The sequence below is a fragment of the Schistocerca piceifrons genome, chromosome 3 (assembly GCF_021461385.2).
Source record: "Schistocerca piceifrons isolate TAMUIC-IGC-003096 chromosome 3, iqSchPice1.1, whole genome shotgun sequence".
NCBI lineage: Eukaryota > Metazoa > Arthropoda > Insecta > Orthoptera > Acrididae > Schistocerca > Schistocerca piceifrons.
The window spans coordinates 201450150-201462221 of NC_060140.1; the positions used below are offsets into that span (position 1 = coordinate 201450150).

Below are 12072 nucleotides of genomic sequence, written 5' to 3' on the forward strand. Positions count from 1 at the left end.
TAGTAAGTTGTAGTCAAATGTTAAAGCCATGCTGATAGTTTTCTTTGACTTTGAAAGATTAGTTCATCATGAATTCATGCCAGAGGGACAAATTCTTAATTGATGGTACCATTGGGACATGTTGTGATGCCTACGAGAAAATGTGGGAAGGAAATGGCTTGAAATGTGGTGAGACAATTCACAGCTCTTGCATCGTGATAACACACCCGCACATTCATCCCTGTTGGTGCATGACTATTGCACAAAACATGAAATTACTGTGCTGTTTCTTCCTCCATACTCACCAGACCTGGCCCCTGCGGACTTTTTTTTTTTTTCCTTCAAAGTTGAAAACCCCATTGAAAAGGATGAAGATTTGTGATGATAGATGAGATAAAAGAAAATTTGCAGACGACACTTCGGTGATCCAGCAAGAGATGTACCAAGACTACTTCCGGAAGTGGAATTGTCATTGGGAGCGGTGTATCAATTGTGGAGGAGAGTATATCGAAGGAGATCATGCACAGTAAGTAAAAGGTAAGCATAGAAAAGTTTTGTGGACGAAGTTCTGGAATTTTTTGAATGGACCTGGTACAAAATTGATTAAGGTGAGCAGGAAGAGTGTCATAGGATTGAAATCAGGTGGGCGCCAAATGAGGAAATGTCCAGTAGCAAACAGACCATGCACATTGGAGATGTTGGTACACAGGGCTGTGGCTTCGATGGTGGCAAGCAGTATGTATGGAGGTGTGGGGAACACAAATTCCAGACAACAGACAATCTAGGAAATGGTTGGTGTTTTTAATACAGGACAGTCTGCGTACTATAGATCGCAGGTGTTGATCAATTAAAGGAGGTATACATTTGGTGGGTGCTTTGAAGCCAGCAACTGATGACTCCATCATTATCCTCCCAGTGGACAAGGGATCCTTGTCATGAATGTATTAATCAGTTACTTCCACAAGGCTATGACTTCCTAGAATCATACCCTGAAATGAGGTCCATTCTGTTTGAAATTTTGCCCACCACACCTAGAATAGCTTTTTTGTTGCCAATTCAATCTCTGCAATGTCCTTTTCAGACCCTATGCTCCTTTTGCACACATTTCTCTACTCTGTGTCTCCTATACCTTTGACTTACCTCATTGAAACACCTGCCCTATGGGTCCTTCTACCGACACCTATATTGATGAGCCAAAACATTATGACCACCTGGTTAATAGCTTTTCTGCCCATCTTTGGAATGAAATACATCACTGATTCTGCATATCAAGGATCTAGCAGTTTTCTGGTAGGTTTGCGGAGGTATGTGACATTAGAGGTCTATGCACAGGTCATGTAATTCACATAAATAACAGACCGCTGATTTGCTTATGTGATGATGGTGCCCAATAATGACCCAGATGGGTTCCATAGGATTTACCTCAAGTGAAGTTGGTCACCAAGATATCAATGTGAGTTCACTATAATGCTCCTCAAACCACTGTAGCTTGGTTTTGGCTCTGAGACAAGGACAATTATACTACTGAAAGAAGACATTGCCGTCAGTGAAGGCATCAAGTATGAAGGGATGCAGGTGGTTCACAGCTGTCAGCATGTCTTCAATTATTACCACAGGTCCCATGGAAGTACAGGAGAATGTCTCCCATACCACAGTAATGCTCCCACCAGACTGTCTCTGTGGCGAGCTGCATGTTTTGAACCACTGTTCACCTTGATGATGGTGTTTGTGATGACCATCAACCTAGTGTAGCCAAAAATGCAATTGACTTGAAGATCCAAAATATTTCCTTTGATCGATGGTAGAATCCTGATGGTCTCATGCCCACAGCAATTGTAATTGATGATGTCATTGGGTCAACATGTGAACACGTATGGGTGGTCTGCAGTGGAGTTGCATGTTCAACAGTGCACAATGATTAGTGTGATCCAAAGCACTTGCGCTCTTTAAGCAGAAATGCCACAGATCACCATCTATCCTACTTTTCAGGACAGATAAGCCTCCAAACCCTATGTTCTATGATGAGTCATGGACATCCAACCATTTAGCATCTGACGGTATTTTCACTGTCTTTCTACCTCTTTTGGTTGAGTTCACTTCAGTAGCACGTTAACATTCAACCAGCTTCGCTGTTTTCAAGATATTCATTCACAGGCTCTGTGTAATAATGATATGCCCTTAGTCAAAATTGGTTATCTCAATGGATTTCTTCATTTGCAGCCCGTATCTTCGCTAGGATGATCCCTCATCCATGTCTGCTCCATTTACATACTTTTGTTACCACGACATATGCCTGCAATGCCACCAGGTGGCATCCACTGTCGTGGTGAGCTGTGGTCATAACAGTTTGGCTTATCAGGATATACCAATCCAGTAACTGGCAAAACTTATACTATCAGAGGGAGAGCCACCCAGAAATGACACGTGTTGTATACTAGCCATTTTGTACATACTATTTGGCCTTTTACATTGGCAGAACTAACACCAAGCTATGAGTTAGCATGAGTGGGCATAGGCAGAGGGTGTATACTGGCAACACACAGTATCCTATTGCAGAGCGTATTCTACAACACGACAGTCATAACCTCAGTGCCTATTTCGTCACACATGTCATCTGGGTTCTTCCCCAAGACATCAGTTTCTCAGATCTCCATAGGTGGAACTGGTGTTACAATATGTCCTTTGTTGTCGCCACCCACCTGGCCTTAATCTAAGCATTTCTTCTCTGTAACTATTCCTTTCTTCACTTCCTTTTAGTTTTCTGTAGCTCTTATTTTCTAACCTGCCTATCCACCTCCCCCCCCCCCCACCTCTACCACCTACAATGCAGTTGGCTTTCTGCTCTTATTAACTCATGCGCAATAATTTGTCACTAATCTCTATCTTGCGTATTACCCTATCTTCCACCTTTAAGCTCTCAGGTTTCAAGGTTTTCAAATCTCATCCAATGCTGTCCCCAACAGTCAGTCTTTCTGATACCGACCGGTCAGTCTTCCCTGACGTGTGGTTCTGGACGACTTTTCCGATCTATCTCCATTTGCTAAACCTAACCAGTCCTTCTCCTTCACTCACCTTCTTTTCCTTCAACAGTTCTGCCAAAAGTAGCCACTGTCTGCAAAAGCTTGCAAATTTCAGTATCTTTGTATGTAGTTCTAACTGCCGCTGCTTGGCGAGAATGTTTTTTGTCCATCCAATTACATTACATTTTCAAAAATTGATTATTTTCATAGATATAATAAATGTTCTGTTAAAACAAGAGCCGTATATGACATAAATTGATTTTAACATTGTACAAAACGTAAAACTATGTCCTTAACAATGGAAAAGTTAAAACACATATAGAAATATATTTTGATGTCTGACAATGATAGTTTTCCTCCGTCAGTGATATCTTTCCAGAGTGACTGCTTGTTCAGAATTACTCCATTTATCGGTCATTGACTAAGTACGACTGACGCTACCAAATTTGTTGAAGATTTTTGAAATTTTATTAGATACATCAACATAGCACAAAAGCTAACTTTTTACAACTTTCCTTTTTTAATGTATACTTAAAAACTACTGTGCTAGTAAACCCAGAATGTGTTTGGGTAAATTGTTGCATCCATATTCTGAGTCATTATTAATATTCTGAGTAATTATTTTGGTTCTGTATGTGCTTGCACCAAAGCAAATGACAAAAATAGTGCAAGATTGTGAAAAATAATGTACAGATCTGTTTTGAGGAGTGGGAGAAGTGGATGCAGATGTTTGTATGTTTATGGACTGAAGTCAATCCTACATTGAAGGTAACCACCATTAACTATATATAAAGGATATTTCAATAAAACTGCACAATTTAATGTTTAAATAAAACACATAAGTTACTTGGAAACTTGAAACAATTTTATTTTGAACTCATCAGTGTACAGTGTGGTTACATGTGGAAAACACTATCAGACAAATGCCAGCCAAAACTTTGATGTTGAACTGTTACTCTTCTTAGTGAGATTTTCACTAATTTTGGGGTTCATTTCTGCATGATGCCCTCAGTTTACATGGCGTCATGTCGCAGAAACTTTGTGGCCAATACTGGTCTCCATTGTGTGAGATGACATGACCCTCAAATTTCTGCAACAATAAATGTGACTTGTGTACATAATGAAAGGTGGCATCATCTTGTTTCCTAGGTCCATCCCCTCCAGTTGGTATGGAAGAAATTCATGTATTGTGTTGCGATAACATACATCATTGCATTATCTACAGCATTATTGAAGAAAATTAGGCCCAAACACCATGCCTGCCCAAAATTCACACCAAAAAATGGCTCATTGTATGTGCATCATTGGTTGAAGTGTTATGTGATTGACAGTGAATAGAGATTCAGGGACTTGGTGCTACACTCTCATTTACTGAGGCAATATTCTCAGCAAATTGGGTGGTACGAGATTGCTTTGGTATCTTTAATATCAACAACTAAACCACTCTTACTATTTTCTTCTGGGTGCATACATCCGTGACCTCGATAAATTTGAAAAATGTTGTTATTCCACCAGGCTGTGTTGTAAATTACTTTATCTGCACTACTATTTTCAGACACTGTCCATTTTCCAGTGCATGCAAAAACAAACACCACCTCGTAATAAAAAATAAGAAAGAGAATACAAACATGTACGACATTTGTGTTTTTGCTCTCATTCTTATTTTTTATTATAGCGTGTTGCATGTTTTTTAGATGCACTTGGAAATGAACAGTGTCTGAAACTATTAGTTCAAATAAAGTAATTTAAAACACATTTTGGTGATATGTCATTTTTCATTTTTAAACCACATTCCACAAACTTTTCAGTTATTTGCTGAATTTTCAGCAAATTTTATGCAGTTTGTGAAGTGTCTCTAGAGAATATTTCCTGTATTTTCAATAAATTTTGACAAAGACAGTGCATTCTGTCATGGTGAAGCAATTCATTTTCAATACTGGCTATGCCTGTAGATGATAACTGAGGAATAACAAGTGTTGCCAGCCAACTGGAACGAAAGCTGTGCACAATTTAAATTGTGCATTGTTATTGGGACACCCTCTATTTGACAAGTACACAGATTTGCAGCATCAGTGTTGTGTAGGACCTGATATAAAACATTTTCTGGCTGAGTCCAAGAAAATGTCTGTACCAAAGTCCTCATCCATTCCCACTGCTACGGTCGCAGGTTCGAATCCTGCCTTGGGCATGGATGTGTGTGATGTCCTTAGGTTAGTTAGGTTTAAGTAGTTCTAAGTTCTAGGGGACTGATGACCTCAGAAGTTAAGTCCCATAGTGCTCAGAGCCATTTGAACCATTGCCACTGAGTTGATTCAAGTTGAAGCTTGTCACAGCTCCAGGGCACAGTTCAAGGTCAGAAGGCAATTGTACGCTAATATACAATGATAAATAGTCCCTTAATCTTGTGAGCTGTGTGAGCTGCCTCGTTTCTTATTTGTCAGACCGACCTGATGTCCACTGGTAACCTATTATAGACTTTTGCACCAGAACGTAGAACTCCCTTTTGAACTCTTGAGTAGAGTCCATAATTCATATAGAAATTATTTTCACTTCTGCTGTTGTGGTTATGAGTTGCACAGTTAATCCTAAATTCACTGTAGTTGTTAACCACATACACCATTAAGTAGTAGGTCCCTGAAAAGTTGTCTGGTGTTTTATTATCAAATGTTCTTACTGCACACTGCTGTAGAACAATTTATTTATTTATTTTTTACCTGAGGTGCATTGCACTAACACATAAAGCTACAGGGCAACACTGAGTGAAAGCATGTTAGCAATCCTGTCTGCAGATCAATACAATCAAAGAAATTTCTATGTGCAAAACATAGTTTCATCGAGTGTATGTCCATTGGTATATACTTCTGGTACCTGTTAGTCATTCTTATTTTTAATATTGAGCTGTAAACCTGTTGTAAGCCTGTTCCATTATATGTCCTGGGTAAACCATTAACAGCAAGAAAATTAGATATGCAGAAGAACATTATTAGTATTTCATCAAAATATTACTCTCTTATTCAGTTTTTCATATCCAATGTCATAAGTTGTATACAAAATAACTCATTTACACATCATTGATGGTGACAATGTCTGTTTATACAGTGTCTATAACTTCATAATACGATGTCCCTCAGTCATGCATGTATGTGTGAAGGAACAAGCACTGTCACTGACAATTAGAGCTGTGGTAAACATTAAAAATAGATTAACATTTTGTGACTATGCATTGATGTCAGCTGTTTGTGACACATGAAAATTTGATTGAGACTCAAATCTAGATTTCCCATTTATCACGAGGGGTTGCCTTAACCACTTCAGCTATCTGAGCAGGCCTCCAGGACCAATCCAAACTCTCATACATCACATAGTCAGAACCCTTATGCTAGCACAGTTCATTATTCCTGGACAGGGAGACAAATATTATATCATCATCTTATTCCATCGAGGCATGGATACGTCATTGATGGTTACAGGTCTATGTTTATATTGTGTATGCAGCATCACACTACAATGTTCTTCAGACATACAGGCATGTGTAAAGAACATTTTAATGTGAAGATACAGACACTGTATAAACACAGATATTTTAACCATCAATAATGTATCCATGCTGTGTCAGGTTCAATTGACAGTAAAATATTTGTCACTCCCTATATGGGAATTGTGAAATGTGTGAATGTCAAGGTTGTGTACTCCGTGACATGGGGAAGTTTGAATCGGTCCTGGAAGCATGCTCAGCTAGCTGATGTGATCAAGGTGACCACTCACATTAAGTGGGAAATCTGGGTCTGAGTCCCAGTCTGGCGCAAAGTTTCATGTGTCGCAAACAGCTGACATCAATCCAAATTCACAAAATGTGAATCCATTTCATAATATATCATTTCATCCTCATCACTGGCATGCAAGTCACCCAATGTGGTGTCGACTGAAATAAAACTTGCACTTGGCAGCCAAACTTCACTGATGGGGCCTCCCGGCCAACAATGCCATATGATTATTTTTTACCACACTTGTAATCGTCAGAACAGCGTCTTTGTATTGTGAAGACACAAACACGGTATAAACACAGACATTGTAATCACCAGTAATGCTGCTCCGAATTTGTTCATCTCCTCGTGAACAGATTATAGAGTGTACTGTTTTGTAGAGTTAACTGAGAGGAGATAGCAGAATTTGATGCTAGCACATACTCTTTCCTTTCTTAATAGCACTAAGAAGGTCACTAAGTTTAATGCACATTTTGTAAAAGAAAAATGGCACAAATAAGAAACTATAACGTCAGTGTATACAGAAAATGAGAGACAGAGAGAGAGAGAGAGAGAGTGTTGAGGATGAAAGGAAAATCAGTGTCTAATGCTCCATTAACAATAAGTGATGAGGTCAGTGTAGATGGAGTATAAGCTTGGAGAGAACTAGGCTGGTATGGTTTTTCTTGGCATTTGCCTTAATCAGTTTAGGGAAACAGTAGGAACCTAAATCTAAATGGCCAGACAAAACTCAAATTGGTATCTACTAAGTTCTGGGTTTCACACTGGTATATGCTCTGCTCTTCATTTTGTTATTATCGCTTTAACCTTTCATCTTTAGTTTTATTTTTTTCACAGTCAAGTAGCTTTTGGCATTATTCTGTATGTTGTTAATTGCAAAGTATATTTATATTCATGGCATTATTAGTTTTACACTTTTCTTCTGCATGAAGATTTGCTGTCTTCATTAGAGCAGAGGCTTTTTCTTATACTTCCCATATGTTACACTGGTCATTTCATAATTTAAAAGCTGAATTATGTTTAACTGTTCTTTCCTCTTCCAGGTATGACTTCAACTGGACTAGCGTGGTACATCAATGGTTACTTAGTTCCTGAGCTGTGGTTAAGACGGGGTCTGACATATTCATTTAGCGTATATGGAGGCAACAATCCACATAGTGCAGAGACATATCATCCATTCATTATAACCGATGAACCACATGGAGGATATGATAGACTTAGTGAACAGGCACAGAGGAAAGTTAGAGTACTTGCAGGGGTAGAATTTACAAGGAGAGGACAGCCAAAACCAACTACAGGTAAAAAATAGATTTATATCAACGTAACGTTTAATGCGGTTGTCACATTTCAAAGTGGTTTACATCTGCGTTAATACAATGTTGTCAACATGCAAAGAACGTTTCATCCACCATTTCTGAAAAGCCATGGGTGATTTGAGGGACATGTGTATGTATCTTTCACTCAGAACATGTCTGATGTATGAGGATTTGATGTAGACACGTGACATTAGGTAGTAATTATCAAACGACTAGAAAGCACACAATTACATTTGATGCTCATGACCATAACCGTATCCATCTAAACTAGACAGCCATTTTCCCTGTATGTCTGGTATGGGGTGAGGTGTTAACTATTTTTGTATAATCCTTATAATCTATAGCTATAGACTTGATCCTTGACAAAATAAATGCCAAGGAAGACAGTTCTATCCAACACACACCTTAAGGAATATGCAGCAATTGTTGTTAGCATCTGTGTAATTTTCCAAAGAGGTAATAATGACTTTTTTTTTTTTAATGAGATTTTTGCCGTCTGGCTGTGCAAACATTTTTATTTTATATTACTATCATGATTTTGCCATTATCAAGTACAACAATGTTGTGTATAATTACACTTTGATTGGTGAAGTCATTGTCAAGATCTATGAACTGGGTGTCCCAGCATCAAGATAAGTACGAAATCACCTAAATGTATTTCGTGCTTATCAACATGTTGGCACAGCCAGTGCAGTAGATCTTGATGATGACCTCACTTAACAAAGTCTTAATTATACCCAACATTGTTGTATTTGATAATGGCTTAAGACCAAAATCATGATAGTAATATAAAATAAAGAAGTTTGTAACATAAAATGGCAAAATATCACTTCAGACGTTGTTACAGGACTGTCTGCCAAAAATATGAAAAGATAATCAACTGCAGTTTTGTTTGTTAATGGAAGTGTTCAGATGAAATTGATATTTGTGAGTGAAACCATATTTTCATTATTTCATATGATGTATCACTGTTAATTGTGTAATCGACTTAGTTCAGTGCCCAGTAATTCATCTCGCTAAATTTTTCTTGTGTCTTTGGCGTTCTGAAGTTCAGTGGAGTCTCACCTTAGAGGGAAGGAAGGACTTTGTAAACTGATCCTCTGCATATTTTACATCAAATCACTGCTCTGATACTCTGCACATTTTCCATTGTATGCACTGTTCATAGCAGCCCTGATACAATTTTTTCGCCACCACTAATGATGTGTGCACTTAATAGATTATTTATTCATTGAGAGAGTTTGTTCTAACTTGGTGTCAAGTCATGAAAGAGGAAACTGTTGCACTTTATTAGAAAAAGACTTCTAATGATTGTTATGGGACTATTCAAAGTGTATTATGTAATTACTCACCATATATCAGAAATGCTGAGTTGCAGATAGGCACAACAAAAGACTTTCAGAAAATTAGTTTTCAGCCAACAAGACCTTCATTGGAAATAAATGCACACATGCGTATGCAAACACACACACACACACACACACACACACACACACACGCGCGCGCGCTCGACCACAGTCTCTGGCTACTGAAGCCAGACTGTTAGCAACAGCAGATGATGAGAGAAGCAGCTAGGTGGTAGGTGTAAGGAGGAGTATGGGACAGATAGGGGGAGGGATAGCAGGGTAGGGGTGGGGGACAGCAAATTGCTGTTTGTGGGAGTGTACAGGGACGAGGTGGAGAGAGGGTAGGGCAGCTAGGTGCTGTCAGGAGGTTAAACGGAGGGCGAGTGGAGGGGGCTAGCAGAAAAGGAGACAGATAAAAAGATTTTGTATGGGTGTGTTGGTGGGATGGAGGACTGTGTAATCCTGGAATGGGAACAGGGCAGGGGCTAGGTGGGTAAGGACAATGACTGGTTAAGGTTATAATTGGGAGGGTTACAGGAACATAGGATATATTGCAGGGAGAGTTTTCACCCGTACAGTTCATAACAGCTGGTGTTGGTAGGAAGGATCCTGATGGAATAGGCTGTGAAGCAGTCCTTGAAAGTAAGTGGGTAGGACATTCCACATTTCTTTTCGTGATTTTCCCCACATGTTTGAGTGTACTTTTGTAAACTCTTTCAGATGTACTTCTAAGTTATTTATGTATTTTTACACATTCTTATGCATCATCATGTATCCTTGCTCCTTCCATCTGTGTCGTTATAGAAAAGTTTCCGTATCTGTAGCCAGACTCCAGACCCACATACTGTTTCTGTGTTGTTGCTTGGGTCACAGAATGCTCCCAAATGACCTTACTATCAAATGACTCATCTCCGGATGCTAACCTTCCTTCCACAATGACCATCTGTTGAGATTCTGCTAATCCTCAACCCTCACCAACATAGTTCTGGCAAAACCACAGCAATCAGACCCAAACATCCTTGCAGTACCTCTCTCCATCCACAGAATTCCGTTGGTATGCAATCCCAAATCCTGAAGCCCATATCACACATTGAAACTCTTGCCCTTCAGGAATTAGAGTAACATGTACAACTCCACCTAAAAATACTCTCTACTCTGTACACTTCCTACTCCCACCTTGGACTATGACTATCCACTAACTCTACAACAAACTCCCCCACATCTCCTCATAGCTGACAAACCCTGTCTTGCAGACCTACTACAGTTACCCCATCCGCAAAAACTCCCTCGCCCCACCACATAAAATCCAGAACATAAACAGACACAAAAAACAGTCATGAACCTTTCCTCCAAAAGCCTTAGCCCTGCAGAAGTATCAGTCCTTTACAAAGGCCTGACCTTATGCGCCACTCCCAAATTCAGTCACGCAGATATTGTGAAAGACCTTCTCTCCTTCTCCCAGTCCCAACGGTGGAAACACTTTTTTGCCACCACCTTACCAATTACACTCAACCAAAGACCAATGTTGAACCCTGCTTGAGTCAGTTCACTTCTGCATCCATCTGTGATCCACTCCCAATGCCCCCAAATCACACCCTGTTAACCTTGAACCTCATCTCATCAACATTCCCCAAATCCTTCAACATGCAAACTAACCTTACACCTGCAGAAAGAAATGAAATACACCACCTAAAAATTGACTTTATAATTGTACCTGCTGACAAAGACTCCACTGCTGTTGTTTTGAACTGCAAGGATTACCTGGCAGAAGGACTCCGCCAGCTGTCAGATTCATCCACATAAAAACACTGCCACAGTGACCCATTTGAGAAATCCAGCAAGATCTCTGGTCTCTCTTCAGATCCTTATGCCCATCCCAGAACCTCTCCCCAGAGTCTCTATCTCTCCTCCTACAGCTCCTCGCATTCCTATATCTGTGATAGACCAGCACCTTCAGCCTATTACCAGCAGCCTACCCTTCTCTATACAAGATACCAACCATTTCCTCAGTTCCTGTTCCTTTACCACATGGTACCCTGCTCGTCACTATTGATACCACTTCCCTTTACACTAACACACTAACATCCCTAATGCCCATGGCCTCACCGCTATTGAACACTACCCTTCCCAAAGCTCGACACATTCAAAACCTACAACCTCCTACTTAGTCCTCATCCACAATTATTTCTCCTTTGAAGGTATTATCCACATACAGCCGTGCGGAGTGGCTGCACTGTTTGAGCTGCCATGTTACAGATTACGCGGCCCCTCCCACTGGAGGTTCAAGTCCTCCCTCAGGCATGGGTGTGTGTTGTTCCGAGCATAAGTTAGTTTAAGGGGTGTGTAAGTCTAGGGACCGATGACCTCAGCAGTTTGGTCCCTTAGGAATTCACACACATTTACCTACAAACAAATGCAGAGTACAGCAGTAGGCACCTGCATGGCACCATCCTATGCCAACCTATTCATGGGCTATCTAGAGGAATACTTCGTAAACACCAAGAATCCCAAACCTCTCACCTGGTTCAGATTCATTGATGACACGTCATGATGTGGATCCTATGTTCCTGTAACCCTCCCAATCATAACCTTAACCAGTCATTGTCCTTACCCACCTAGCCCCTGCCCACTCTATCCATATTCCTCC

General features: G+C 40.0%; 1 protein-coding gene across 1 annotated transcript in view; it reads left to right on the plus strand.

Annotated features, from left to right (window-relative positions):
- LOC124787651 (protein Skeletor, isoforms B/C) overlaps nt 1-12072 on the plus strand; it is a 64951-nt gene that overhangs the window by 44920 nt on the left and 7959 nt on the right. Inside the window, exon 11 of the mRNA XM_047254449.1 lies at nt 7807-8061. Coding sequence (XP_047110405.1) covers nt 7807-8061 — 255 coding nt within the window. The remainder of the gene's footprint in view (nt 1-7806; nt 8062-12072) is intronic.